The sequence below is a fragment of the Triturus cristatus genome, chromosome 9 (genome assembly GCF_964204655.1).
Source record: "Triturus cristatus chromosome 9, aTriCri1.1, whole genome shotgun sequence".
NCBI lineage: Eukaryota > Metazoa > Chordata > Amphibia > Caudata > Salamandridae > Triturus > Triturus cristatus.
In genome coordinates, this window is record NC_140592.1 from 256,351,413 (window position 1) to 256,366,958 (window position 15,546).

The 15,546-nt window shown below is 43.2% G+C and overlaps 1 protein-coding gene across 2 annotated transcripts in view; it reads right to left on the reverse strand.

Moving 5' to 3' along the window:
- Positions 1–15,546, reverse strand: part of SLC6A1 (solute carrier family 6 member 1) — a 558,279-nt gene that overhangs the window by 407,157 nt on the left and 135,576 nt on the right. For both annotated transcript variants that reach the window (XM_085624874.1, XM_085624873.1), the window contains one exon: positions 4,210–4,634. In XM_085624874.1, coding sequence (XP_085481000.1) covers positions 4,210–4,447 — 238 coding nt within the window. In that variant the 5' untranslated portion in view covers positions 4,448–4,634. The remainder of the gene's footprint in view (positions 1–4,209; positions 4,635–15,546) is intronic.

The following is a 15,546-nucleotide window of genomic DNA, read 5'->3' on the forward strand; positions in this document are numbered from 1 at the left end:
TCCCTACAGTCAGAATGCTAGGATCCAGCACCCTTTGATCCTGGAAGTCCTTTGGCCTAAATGTGCAAGATATAGAGGTAAGGCCTTGTGAGTTCTGGTTCTCAAGTTCTAGGACAGCCTCCCACTATAGTTAGGATGCTAAACAAATGTCTTTAAATGATTTTGTAAATCTAATCTGGTAAAATGAACTGCTATGTTTTTCTGTTTCTTATATTGTTCCTAGCAAACAAGATGCTTCTGTGAATGCACACATGAGAAAAGAAAATCATCGTCATCCTCATAATCATAATATTATATGCAAGACAAGCAGTGAAAATTACCCACATTAGTCACTGCTAACAGATGACAAGCATGTCATCGGCACCATTTGGTCACGATGGTTTGTGATAAATTATTTTTGATAAGTATCTAATAACTGGTGTCTGTCTATGAAAACTTGAAGTTGGATGCCACTGTTTTGTCAAAGATTTGTGGTATCCCAGTATTAGTGAAATAACTATCAGGATCAAGATAGGGATTTTTTTGATTTAGTAGTGAGTTTAATGCCAATTTCTATTAGTCTGTTGGCAATGTACCAGTTAGCCCTGAGTCGTTAATGATCTTTGATACTGAGGGTGTAAAAGCTGAGGCCATCATTTTAGCAGCAAGACTTGGTGGTATATTTGTGATAGGTGATCTCATCTTTCTTATGAAGGGTGTGTTTCTCCCAGCATCCATATCTTTAAAATGAAAAGGAGTGGGTTGAGATTTTGAATTCATGGAAACAGACCTGCATAATTCCTCATTCAGTCCCTTGGCAAGAGAGGATACAGTTACTTCTATTTGGTGAGTTGTGGATGACTACCATTATTTGGATAAAGAATGTGTTGAAAGGTTCAACTTTCACCCATGATGGATTAGGGACCGCTGGTGAGCAATCTGGTCTTACATATAAATGCAACAAAAAAGGAGCTCTTTGGTGATACTCAGTGGTCTCTCAAATCCCCTATCAAGGTTCTCCTGAAAATGGCTTATTCATAATAATGCCAATATATATGTTTACGTCAGCTTCGTTGGACTTGGCATCTTCAATAATGTTGGGCAGATGCTTCCACATGATGTTGGTTATGGACAATGATGACCTGCTGACATGGACATCAGCTGAATATATAGAGCTGATGTATAAACAAAATTGATGTCGTGGCAACTAGAATACACAGTCAGAATGTATGAAAGGTACATTGTGAATCTAAAATCTTGCTATGTTCAATTTTGTGACTAATTACCAGTTGTTTATAAAAAAAGAAATGAAATGGAGACCCTCCCCTTCCTAGCATTTACAAGTAAAGTGTCAGTGTTGAGTAAACTCAATTGTAGTCACAAATTACTGATAGGATACTGACATCTGAAAGGGGTTGTAATCCATTTGCACAGTGAAAGCGGTTCCTGAGGGACAGCTTCCCCCCTGAGAATGTGGTTGTTGGGCATGTGGGAAATCACTCAGTTGTCCAGGAAATGGCTGCATGTTCCCACTAATTTTCTTATCTTTTGATTGCAGTTCCTGCCCAGTTAATCGCAATTAACTTCAATAAAAGAAAAGTCTGCAGTTTGTGAATGTGAAATGAGGGATTGCAATCTGCTTTCCTTGGAGGCCTAAAACCCTGTATTTGCAGGTCTTTATGTAGGATTCACAAGCAGAACTCTGCCTCATTCATGGTAATGGGGCACGATTCTGCAAGTCCTAAACAATGATCACCTTTACACTATGAAGGAATATTCCAGTTTGTATGATTAACTTAAGCATATGGATCCTTTACAGTTTTTTTTCCAAATCATCAACTACGTTCAGAGACTCAGGCAGGCTGACAGTACACGTTACAAAATATATGCATACATAACAATAACATGGAATGATGTATATGCTTATGTTTCTAGCCATGCACGTGTGTAATGCATGTTAGGCATGAATTGTTCATGAACAGTGTAAGGCATCTTGTGTGAATATTTAGCCTTCAAATCAACTGCATACAATCATGAGGACTCATTTCTGGTGTGTATCAGTTTTCTGCCCTTTCAAAGGTATGATGCCTACTTTCCCTTATCCTGATCCTTCTAGATAATAAATTCAACAATTCGCAATTGCAAGAGCTGAGAGTATCATTTCTCCAATACCCTGCTGGAAATAATGTGAACTTTCGGATAAACATCGAATGTTAAACTTTTCCTGCCAATGACAATACAATACAATACAATATTGTATTTGATTCAGACTGAGATCAACAAATACATACACATCAACTCATCCTTATTAAAATACAATTACAAAACTTTTAAAATTCATTATGAAAATAGAACAATAAAAGTGCTTTTCCTGCCAATGAAATTACTTTATCAAGGAGTGACTAAATGAGGCTCTGAAGCAGTTATGAAACATCCGCCCAGAGTCTAGGGCGAGCCTCCTGTGGGCGCTGAAAGAGCTGCAGAACAGCAGTTATGGGTACTGGAACAGCTGCAGCAAAACCAACACTGCTAGCCCTCCTGTGGGTGCTACGACAGCTGTCAAAACACCAGGAATGCTCACGGTTCTGTGGGTGCAAAACTCGCACCTCAAACACCATCAATGCCCCTCCCTTGAGTACTGAAAGAGATGCAGCAAAGCTAACAATATTAACCCTCCTGTGAGGACTAAAACAGCTGACCAAACACTATCAATGCAAGCCCTTATGTGGGTGCCCAAACAGCTGCCTGGACACCAACAATGCCAACTCACCTGTGAGTGCTGAGACAGCTGCCAGAATACCAGGAATGCTAACGGTTCAGTGGGTGCAAAACTCGCACCCCAAACACCATCAATGCCCCTCCCTTGAGTACTGAAAGAGATGCAGCAAAGCTAACAATATTAACCCTCCTGTGAGGACTAAAACAGCTGACCAAACACTATCAATGCAAACCCTTATGTGGGTGCCCAAACAGCTGCCTGAACACCAACAATGCCAACTCACCTGTGAGGGCTGAGACAGCTGCCTAAACACCAACCATTCTAACCCTCCTGTGGGTGTGGAACCAGCTGCCCAAATACCAACAATGCTAACCCTCCTGTGCAGCAATGCTAACCTTTCGGTGGGTGTGTAACAGCTGCCGGAACACCAACAATGCCAACTCAGCTGTGAGTGCTAAGACAGCTGCATAAACACCAACCATTCTAACCCTCCTGTGGGTGTGGAACCAGCTGCCCAAATACCAACAATGCTAACCCTCCTGTGCAGCAATGCTAACCTTTCGGTGGGTGTGTAACAGCTGCCCGAACACCAACAATGCTAACCCTCCTGTGGGTGCTGAGACAGTCGCCCAAACCCCAACAATGGTAAATGGCCTGTAGGCGCTGAAACAGCTCCAGCAACATCAACAATGCTAACCCGCTTATGGTGGCTGAGACAACTGCCTGAACACCAACCATGCTAACCCTCTTGTGGGTTCTGATGCAGAGGTAGCAACACCATGACTGCTAGCTGTCCAGTGGATGCTGAAACAGCTGTACAAACAACAACAATGCTAAGCCTCTTGTGGGTGTGAAACAGCTCCACGAAAACCAAAAATACTAAGCTAATAAGTGTTTCTTCATGTTTGTAAGACAGAGGGGCCTTTCAAGAACCCGGAGCCACTGATGGAGGAGTGTTGACTGTCTTATCCTACAAAGAGCCTCGTGCTGACTCGTGCAGTTCCGGGTGTAAACTGCGCTTCATGTAAATACCAAAATCAAAGGTTATGATATATACCGAAATACCACAGACTGCCATTATAAATTCATAAACACCTTTTCGGAACTCTTCTAGTTTAAAATTGCATAAATTGGTAGATCCAGTTTGAGGGCGTTGAAATTAACTGCGCGTCACTAAATTGAAAAACATGGAACTGCATTACTTTTGATTCATTTCAGAAGCAATTTGGTGCTATAATAGGTGTAAATTACTTTATCATGAAATTAATGTTTTAGATGCAATTAAGTTTTGTTTTGGGATTTGTTAAAATGTACATTTAATAAAACAACCGTGTTTAATAATACAAAACAGGTATTTTGAGGAAACTAATGAAAAGCCCAAAGTCTGCATGAGTAAAACTAATTTAATATAACCTAGTTATTATTTTTTCGGAGTGAGGTTATTTATTGAATACAATAGGCACTGGTGGTGTGAACTGTAAATAAATAATTGCAAGTAAATTATCACCTACCTCCTCCATTTTTGCCGCACAAATATGGAAATCGCCACACATTTCCTAAACCAATGGCGTATCCAACACATGACATAAGGAAGTCAAATCGTCCTTTCCAATTGTCTCTGTCTGGATCTTCAACTCTTTTCTTCTGCACTTTCACCACTAGTGTCTTGGGTTTGTCATTCGTTATAGAGGCCTCACTGAGCTCAGTGGATATTTGTCCATCCGCAGCTTTTGTGCCATTGGTCGCCATGTCTCGGGGTTTGGAGTGAGGGTGCCTGGGAGCCAGACGAGAGATTTCAGCACCAGTCCACGTGGACAGCAGCTTCGCGGCTGTGAATTACTCAACTAGGGATATGAATTGGTGGTAAAATATAAATTCAACGTCGCTTTTCCAGCGTGATGTCCTATGAGCAGCTCCAGTGATTTTCTGCATTTATCTGAAAAATATTAAATAAGAAAATTAATTTAGCAAAGCGTAATACAACAGCAGATGTACTATTTATTTCAGAATTAAAGTATACCTTCCAAAGTAATGTCAACTAAAATAAACACAAAAAACAGGTTAATTTCAAAGTGCTGTGGAAAATGACACACATATATGTGAAATGCATATTCCAATGGTTTTTGGTATATCAGGTGATATACAGTATAACTGTTTTAGGGCTTTGAAAACAAATGTGACATCACTGAGTTGGATGTGGTGCACCAGTCGCTGAGACTCTAATTCTAAATACCACCTGGCTTCTGAGGTAGTAATATTGCATCTGGAACTACTGGTATTGTGGGTTGTGGTGATTTACTACATTGTTCCATGCTGTCCCGCAAAGATTGGGGAATTACTTCAGAAATCGGTGTGTTCACATGCAATTCCCATATTCTTGGTGTGCTTTTAGGATACCCATAGGGTGGTATTGCATATGCAGAATTCCCACACACCTCAGATTCTTTATTCGGCTAGCAACTCCTCAGCAATTTTCAGAGATTCGGAATGGAGGCCAGAGTGGATAACTTAAAGCTTTCCTGACAGGACGGGCAACAACAGGCAGTAGTTAGACTACTTAAGAGACAAACTGCTGGTAACACCTATTTTTTTTTTTTTTTTTTAGAAGAATGAAAGATACAGGATAATATATATGATAGATATGATTACTTTTGTTTGTTGTTTATTTGCGCATGTGTGTGTGCATAGCCAGAAGTCAACAGGTGTAATGCATTGCAAGGACCTTAACTGAATAAATCACCCAAGTATATAATATTACTATTACATATATAATAGGTGGAATAAATACCTGGGACCCTATTAGGCAGAGCAAGCAGTGGTCAACCATCATAGAACGTTAATACTAACTTTCTTCAGTCGCAAGGTGTTGAGAGGAAAACACCAACAGGTCTAATAACTCAAAATCACAAGCTTTCGCAGTTTCCAAATTCGGTCAAATGGGGGGACTATATTCTGGATCACCTGAATATGTGACACTGAAGGACAAATTAGGGATCAGTACTGCCTTAGGTCTGCAACATGACAATTTATATAGAAATTTCTATGCCAATATTATGTGTCTCGCAGGCCCTTTTCCTCATATCATGTTTTCATATCCTGTTACATGTTTCTTTTTTCTCATATCTCTTTCTTCTCCTATTAGCACTCTTAGTTCACGCATTCCCTTCCTTTATCTCACCACCCCTTTTACCTCCTACCCTGGTGTGCTTTTTTATTTCAACTTTCCTCCTCTCTGTATTCCTCTCTGGCATGCTTTACTTTCTTTTCCTTATTTTTACCCATTCCGATATTCCACCTCTCATAACATTTGCTCCCGACAGACTCCTTCCCAAATACCCTGCTAACTTCTCTGCACTTTTCAATATGTTCCTCACCAAGAATGCTTTTCTCCCCTCACTTCCTGGATATGAGCGTCTTTTCTGTGTCTTCTCCCAGGCACTCCCCCATTGCCTGCACCAGTACTTAAATTGTAGTCGTATAAGACCAAAGACAGTGTTATTGATGGTTTGGGTGCCAAATATGAAGGTTGTGTAATCTTGATTTCACACCTTCTGTCTCCTCATCCCACCAACAGATAAACCCTGCCTCTATAACTCACTCTTGCAAGTTGTTGTCCATCCCTGCCTTCTCCATTTGCTGCTGTTTTTCCATCTTCCTCTTCCCCCATCTTTCTGCCTTTGGTGCATCTCTCTCTTACTCTGTATCAAAGTTTTTTAAGTGCCAGTCCCCAAAAATTATTTCCAAACTAAGGTATCCTACCATCTTTCCGACCTATTTCCCAGGGATCAGCATGGGTGAATTGGTGGCCTAAATAGGGAATATGATGTGAGTATGAGAACACGAGACATGGGCATGATAGAAATGACAAAAACACAACCTTGATTGATTCAGGGCGTCAATATAAGGATAGTCCTGGTGAAAGCCCAGGACCTGTTGACGGCCATTCAGATGGCTGAAACATGTCAATGAGAAGTTAGGATAGAAGGGTAGTTACCCCCCCCCCCAAAAGAACACCCCTATATATGGATCTACTTTTTGTATCCATACCAAAGGCACTCAATAATAGAGGAAAATTGGGGTGTTCTTTAGGCATTTTTAATCTTTTAGACCCCTTGAGGAATAATATTTAAAGAGCTCCCTGGAATATGGTTGAGCCCACCCTGGTTTATAAGGACCAGGGTGAGACCCAATGAGGAAACATGACACCAATAGGATTTATGAGGGTCCATAAACAACCCTTTTAGGTTGTTCTTTTCTCTGGAAAATCAGGTTGGAATGGAGTCTTAACAGTGGTAGGATACCTTAGTGTGGAAAAAATCAGGTAAGGAAGCAGTATCCTGCAATTCCCCTATATGTATAGAAAATCTCTCTCCCCTCCCCACATGGACGTAGGGGAATAAGGCAGAGACCCCAAAAATGAGTGTCAGTGGGCCTAACTGCAACCAGAGGCTCCAATTAAACACTGACCTGCACTCATCTGGATCTGCCTAGCGAACGTCTTCCCTATCTATTGTTCTCTTTTTAGTAAATATAAATGTGAATCAGAATATTTTGAATTTTATGCTTCTATTTATTCATTTATTTATTTGAGAGCATGAATGACCCTCGCGTATCAGGCGCTTCACATAGTAAACAATCTATCAACCCTTAGTGCTAAAGCTCTCTTAAATATAATGCAATGATGGTGTAAAATTAAACCATTTGCCCCAATGTTTGTGCTCTGAGTCAACATGGTGTACACAGCATCCATAAATGTGATTCTCATATGTGATATTGGGCCTTACCCTATGCCAGGAGTGGCATGGTGCAAGTAAAAGCACTGCAAGGATGTGCGCACTGCCTCACAGCATTTTGGGAAAGAGGAAGCCTCACTGGTGGGACTACATATAAACTCGGATGTTGTGCCTAGTCAATTTGCTGGAGCACAGTGTTAAACTTGTACACATTTAGAACATTCTTTTGGCTTTTGGAGTTCTCAATGGGAAGTACTATTGCACATGGACCTGACTTTGGTGGAACATCTGATTTTGAAAGATGTGTTTGTTCCTGTGTGATAATAGGTTTTGTAAGGAAGACATAATTTGAAAAGTGCAGCCTTTGCCTGAGTCGATAGTCTCAATGTATATCTACACACTAACAAGCCACTACGAAGAGAAGCTTTACATGTATCTATCGATATATTTATGACATGGTTCTCTTTAACACACACGATTTAAAAATAAGCATTGACAAATTCAAAGGGTCTGGTCTTGGCAAGTTGAAACAATGGTAAAAAAGATTTTGCAAGCGTATGCTGCAAAAGTAAAACACAAATAGAAGAAATATAATTATGATTTTAATAGACCAGAATGGATTCTTCCTACGATGCTGGCATGCTTACAAAAGGTATAGAAAATCTTTTTCCGAATTTTATTAGCACGATGAAAATCTTCTATTGTCATTAAATTACTGTAACCTGAGGCCATTATTTAAACACACAAGGCTGACAAAGCAGTGTAAGAAAGAAAGGAAGAAATACACACCTACAAAGTAAAGTATTGATTCATTAGCCCATGCACTGGCGTGCACTTCCTCTTAGGTGGATGTGCATATGTGATTAGTAAGATGCAGTCGCTCGCAGTGCAAGAGAGTGAATAGCTGAAATGGGCTAACAAATGCCCCCTTACCCTATGCTCTGGTGGCCAGAGCAATATGTGAATGATGGTTGAACAGACCACTGAATGAGATGGGTTGATCCAATCCCCCTCTATTCAGGTATACATGCATGACTGCGTTTCATTTATGGATTAGTTTTATTATTTGAGGTTGTTGAAATCTCTAAAGCTGTCTTAAGGCCTTAAGGCCTAAAACAGCCTAAAGCTGTCTTAAGGCCTACATTCAAGCATTGCATGCTTGAATGTAGTGCAGTCACACTGGGAGGCACTTAAGTTAGTGCCGGACTGGCCGTAGTGGGCACCGGGCATTTCCACAGGGGGGGCGCTTTTGTCACTGGGGGCAGGTTTTTCAGCAGTGATGAAATACCGGCCCCCTGTAACTATAGCGGGAGCGGTGCTACTTGCTAGCTGGCGCCCCCCTCACTCCCACCCCCCAGGGCCGGTCGAGCAGCAGCTGCCAGGGCTGGTTGCTGTTCTCAGTCGGGCCCTGACTTTGATCATTGTTACAAAGTTATTTGAATATTGGTACAAAGGTGTTTGAACGCGTTGAGCTACTGCATGAAACAAACAATTACAACAGATATCTCCTGTCTTCAAATGTAAGAGATACAATATTTATATTAAAATTAGGCTACACCAATACTTGGGCAACAGCTGCATCAGAAAAACATGAAAGGCATAACCTCTGAAGGCAAGTACGAGGACTACTACGATTTTCCAGGCTTTACGAAAATAAAAACGTTTTTCTGGTGGATGTGGTCAACAGAAAATGTTATTCTCATGTTTTCAAACTATCACGATTTTTTCTTGCAAATTGTACAGTCGCATCCCTTTTGATCACAATCAACTGTCTTCACTCATTCAAAAAAAAGGAGACTCAAGCTTTGAAGTTTGCAGTTCAGTGCTGTGTAACGGTCTGCAGTGTGCCAATGAATAAGCTTACATACTGTAGTAATTTTTAATCCATACTCTAATTCTAAGCATAATTACTGGATTGCAAAGGAAAACGAATGTCGGGTTTTTGGTCTTCACGCTCTCATAGTTCTTGACCTTAAAAATATGATTGGTTTGTATGTTTGATTTTGTTGCCGTTCCTTCTTGATTGATGAGTTCAAGGGTTTTGGAAGAAGGATGCATTTTGCTGCGTCAGTTATTTTATTTATTCATTCAAACACATCTATTTACACTGTTCATTTTGTCCTTTCATCAATAATCATGCATGCATTTATTCACCAGAATCAATACCCATTCATCCTCAAATCCAATGAAATGCATCAACTATCCAACAGCACATTCAGTCATTCATCTCCTCACACCCATACAATAATTAATCCATCCAGCTTTTCAACCACGGAGCCCATCATCGATATATACACCCACCAATCCAAATCTCAGCCCATCATTGATCTATCCACCCACCCAGCCGCATCTCTCAGCCCTTCATCGATCTACCCACCCACCCAGCCACCTCTCTCAGCCCATCATCGATCTATCCACCCACCCAGCCGCATCTCTCAGCCCATCATCGATCTACCCACCCACCCAGCCGCATCTCTCAGCCCATCATCGATCTACCCACCCACCCAGCCGCATCTCTCAGCCCATCATCGATCTACCCACCCACCCAGCCACCTCTCTCAGCCCATCATCGATCTATCCGCCCACCCAGCCACATCTCTCACTCATCATCGATCTACCCACCCACCCAGCAGCATCTCTCAGCCCATTCACCTGCTCTGATGCTTTAATTCATCAACTATGCAGCCACCTTAACTCATTGAATCATTAATCCACATGACTACATTGATGCATTCAACCACTCAACTCCACGAGCTCACTCATCTACCCATACCATGACTCTCTTGGAACATCCACTGGATCCACCAATTAAGGCACCCGGTATCTGTTTGGTCCCACACTTATCCCTCTGCCTAGTCATATATACATCCACCATGTTTATTCATATATCTATTCACACATGTCCATCGACCCGCGTGTGCCTATGTTGTGACTTTTTGACCATTTGCTTGTGTTTACCTGTGTACCTGGGTATGTATGCGTCCATGTCGGATACTGTCTGCATATGTTGGTGTGTGTGCACAGATACCTGTATCTGCGTATGTTCTTTACGTGTCTGTATATGTGCCTGTATTCTGTGTGCCTCTGTATGAATAAACTATTAATAGGCATACATATTAGCAGTGCTACTGCTTGTTGATTTAATGACTATTTGAATACTCCCAGGATTAATCTTGCTCTTTGGCCCCTCTTCCACAGAGAGATTCGGTAGGCGGAAGCTATTCTCCTTATCTCTCACCTCAAGAGCAAGCGTAATGCCTGTTAGTTCTTATCACTGGGAAACAGAGAGTTCATATGAAATGGTTGGCATTTGAGTATCACAGGTTTTCAGACATTAAATTGGCAGGGAAAATTCTACTTTCCATTTAAACTGTTCACATTTTAAAACCAGAATTGAGCTGAAAGCAAAAGCTTTAGGATTAACTATGTAAAATCATGTAATACATATTTAAATAAATTCTGACTTGAAGAAAGCGATGAGCTCTGCCTTAATTTATTACATTTTAAAGTTCTTTGGATCTGGTTCATTACAAACCCCCAACTGCAAAGTGGGAGAACTTTGAGGTTCTTTATTTTTTTAAATATGGTTGTAGAAACACAGAAATCTGTTTTTCACTGGCAGAGCTGAAGAGACATGATATTTATACTTTGTTGTTTCCAGAAATGAGGATCTTACCTTAAAATGTTTTGTTATTTGAGAATGAGCACATTTCTTGACATTCATGTCTCATTGAAATGAGCCTATAACTTATAATTTGTTCATCATATAAAATCGCGATGAGCCTATTCCTTTAAAACTCATAGCCAGTATGTCTACTACTTTCTAGTCCCTGGCAGTGGCGGCTCCTTCACAACGGCGGAGGAGCGTTGCCTCACTGCCTGACTCAGAGCCAGAAAATGTAAATTAAAACGATGTTCTTGCATGGTTTTAATTTAAATTTGCCAGCTCTTAGCCAGAGCTGTTGGGAGGGGCAGGCTGAGGTATGGGAGGGAGGAGTAAGAATGCAACGTGCACTCCACTCCCTAAGTGTGCATATGTATTTTGACCGGTTTTCTCAGGCTGACCAAAACACACATGTGCCCTTAGGTTTTCTCCAGCCCGGGTGCATTGAGCAACTAGGCTGGAGAAACACCACAGACTCCCTGGTCTGAGCAGGGCGTCTTTTCTGCCTGCTCAGACCAATCCCAGCACTGCTGGGATTGGACAGGGAGTCTGTCCCATGGGCTGCTGGGACCAGGAGACAGGAAGAGAAGAGGTGGCGTGAGGAGAAGCAACGCTGGAGCAGGTGTCGGCAAATGGTAAGTTTTATCTTTTGTTATATTCAATCCCCCCCAAACCCCCTGCGTGACCCCACCTGCCCTGCCATACTTGGTTTATGGAGGCCGCCGCTGGTCCCTGGATAGTCTTCCGTTAAAGTCAAAGCATCAAACTACTGCACATGCCTACTACTGCAACTGTAGATCAAGTTAATGACACTATGGATCCTAGTTACAAAAAATGGAAACATACGGCTGGAGTTAGGCCTCTGCTTAACCGTATGCTTCAATTTTTTCCAGTTCACAATCATTCCCAGATGTATACCTGCAGAGCTCTACCAGGCACAGGTTACCGGGATTTCTTCTTGGAACGTCATGTGGATTTTATAAAACAATGTTTTTCCCTTGTGCAGAGTTCCCCAGAGGAGAGAACCCCACACAGTCGAAGTGAAACCTCCTGTACATTTCTTTTTCCCTGAGGATAACAATTTACCGGTGGAGAAAGCCCTTTCCCTAAACTCCACTGAATCAGTGGGTTGATAAGCTGCTTTTCCCATCCTTGAAGGGAGGTTCTCCATCCCTCAGCTGGAGTAAATCTTTAGCTAATTCCAGAGTGGAAAGGGGACAGGAAAGAGTCTGGGAATGCCCTCAAACATACATGTTAGTGGGAGTTCTCAAAATTACACTGTAACCCCCACTTTGGACCATCAATTTCTCGTTGGAGGAGTGGGATGTACACCTGCAGATCTACTGGTCCTGTGGAAGAGAAATTCTCATTCATAAAGATGGGGGGGGCATGGCCAAAATAGCGGCCCAGACAGACACTCAGTAAGTGGGTCAGCGTGGCTGGCCAGCCCAACTTCATCCTGGAGAGAAGCAATCCCCTCCTGAATGTTGTGGGGTTCGTCCTGAAGCTTTCCACAACAGCTCGGACCGGGCTGTGGCAGTGAGTGTTGGGGACAGAGACACATTTCTGAGGGTGCAGCAGTGTCTTTTGCTGGACCACAGCTAGTGCCTCACATTCTCTGATGAGAATGGGCCCCTGCACCTTGGAAGATCTGTCCTGCATGGAGGGTCTCGGGAGCCCTCCTTCTCCTGCACCAAACCAATACAGTCAGTCCTGTGCCATCAGGTCAATGTTGATATTGGGCTTCGAGCGCCAGCCTGAATTTCCCCTCATTGGAGAGTATGGGGGACCCTTCCTACCTGAGGGAGATGCAATTGCAGTAGAGGGCACATGTGCAATTCCCCTGCCTTCACGTACAAAAGACTATGCAGGTGGCCCCTGGAATACTCCTCCACAGCCTGCTGCTTCTGCTGATCGACTCCCCTATTAGGGGGGTGTTTGAGAACTGCCTGGAGCACCTTTATGTGGTGCGCATTGGAAGGTCCTTGTTGGCCCCAAACCCCCTGAGTGTGACCCTAATGTCCCCACTTGCTTGGAAACCACACTAGCCTGCTTTGTACTGTTAACCGATGCCTACCTCCCCCATCATGGTTAAGTAGTGCTTTTTGAAAGCAGGCCCCGGGGGTATGGGGGCCATCCCGTCCCCGTCAGCTGCCATGAAAATAGGAATTGCGGCCACCACTGCATCCTCTGGTATGCCCTCCTCTGCAGACAGATTCAATGAGCTTTTATGGGCCATAAGGGATGTCAAGGTCACATTGGACCCAAAATAAGATGCCTTGATGATTGGGGTGAGTCTTCATTGGGAAATTCAGGCCAAATTGAGAGTTAGGGTGCAGTCCAATGAATTAGTATTGGCTAGCCTGCGCCCCTTAATGGTGGACATGCAATCCCAAATGGAGGCCCTCCAGGCAGAGGTGACATTGTTGAGCAGCAAGGCAAATGATACAGAGGGCCACATAGTAGGGCTCCCAGGGAAAGTATAGGGCCCCAACATGAACCTTTTTCTTGAGGACCCCCACCAGTGGTGGTGCGTCTGTTCAGGCATTGATAACTCTTCAACTACTGGGACCATGGTATGAAGGGCTAGTGGCAGATGCATAACAGCCCAGTGAACATCTATCCCTACTACATGGCGAAGGTACAGTACCAGCGGAGATCCTTTACGCCGGGTAAAAGACAGATTTGGCATATGGGGCTGCAATGCTTCCTGATGTTTCCGGATAAGCTGTGAGTTATGGACTATGGAAATACTTCCTTCTTTGTGAGATTGGCTGAGACCTGGGGTTGGCTGAAGTCTAAAGGGATCTTGCCACCACCACGAGGCATGACAAGCATTGGTGGTCGTCACCAGCGGCAACACTGTCGACCCTAATATAGCTCCGTAAGGGCAGACCCATTGAGGAGCAGGCTACGAAGGAGCAGTCACTGGTGAGCGCTGAACTGGAGTCTCACCACAGACATAGCACAGGCTCACCAGATTGGTCTGTGTCCTTATTGCATGGGAGCAGGCACACACCATGGTTGACATTCCTCCTGAACTGCAGGCCAGCGCTGTTCTTACTCCAATGTCTGCAGACCAAGTGCTTTGATTTGGAGTGCTATATTAGGAGAGGTGTGGTGCAGTGGCCAGAGCATCAATCTCTGTAGCGTGGGGCTCATGGTTAGATCCCAGGCCCCGGAAGCAGCTTAGCTCAGCATCATGTGACTCTGGGCAATAGCTCACTTAATTTCCCTGATGGCCCCCTGCGCTTTGAGACCCTTTAGGGTGATTAGTTTTCACTTTACAAATACCGGAATTATTTATTTATATTCTTTCTTGTTGATCTGTTTATTGGTTTGCTACACTTATTTGTAGACTGGGATCTTTCATGGCTACTGTATAGTGGGCAGGCCAGGCCCTCACAATCTCGCCACTGATAGATATCCTATTCCCATGACCCTGGTAGCCTTTTTTAAGTTGTGCTTTGGTTTAAAGTTTGTCACTGGTCTGGGGTTTGTCCTTGCTGTGTCCTGGGGAGTGAAGGTGGGGCTTGTGTTTCTAGGTTTGATTCTTTCTGTTTGTCTGTAGATGATCACTGCTGTGTTGCTGGAAGTTAGTGGGGAAGGGGAGTGTGTGTGACCTGGGGGGTTTGAGGAGCATGGCGAGGCGGACCTACAGACATCATATACTTGACTTTGCACACTGCTGATTCCCCACCCTCCTATAATTTTTAAACCTGTAATGTGCGGGAGATGAAGATGCCCAAACATCATTTCAGGTGTACTCTTATCTGAAGTGCAGGCACATTCACATAGCCTAACTCCAGGACTCATTAGAGGTACAATCATATCGACCACTCTCCCTCCTCAATTTGGACTGTAAGATACTTGGAAAGATCACAGTGAATTGATTATTGCCATAAGTGGCTAAATTAGTCCACCATGACCAGAATGGATTTATCTCGGGAGGAAAACAGCCCTCTCTGCTGTTTGTTTTGTCTAGTAGATCTACCTGAGTCACCTCCTTGTGTGGCGCTCTAGCTAGATATTGAAAAAGCCTTCAAGAGCCTGGGCTGCCTCATCTGTGGGGCATGCTGCTACATATTGGTTTGGGTCTGGAGATATTGAGGTTGGTTGATCTCTTGTATATGGAGCAGGTAGCTAGGGTCTGCACCGGCACTGAAATCTCAGCATCGTTTTGAATGCACAGGGGAACCAGAAAGGAGTACCCACTCTCCCCGATTATAATTGCTCTGACAATGGAGCAGTTGGTTGACTGCTCTGGTGGTGAGGCCCACAGTGGGACATATCGAACGGTGCATCCTTGGAGGTGATCTCACTTTATGAAGATGATGCTCTAATATATGTCTGAGACTTGCACAGGGATTTGCCACAGGTGATGGATGACTTTGGAAGGGCCCTGGCTTGTGGTTAAATTGGATCAAATCCTGCCTCTTCCCCTTGTGTAG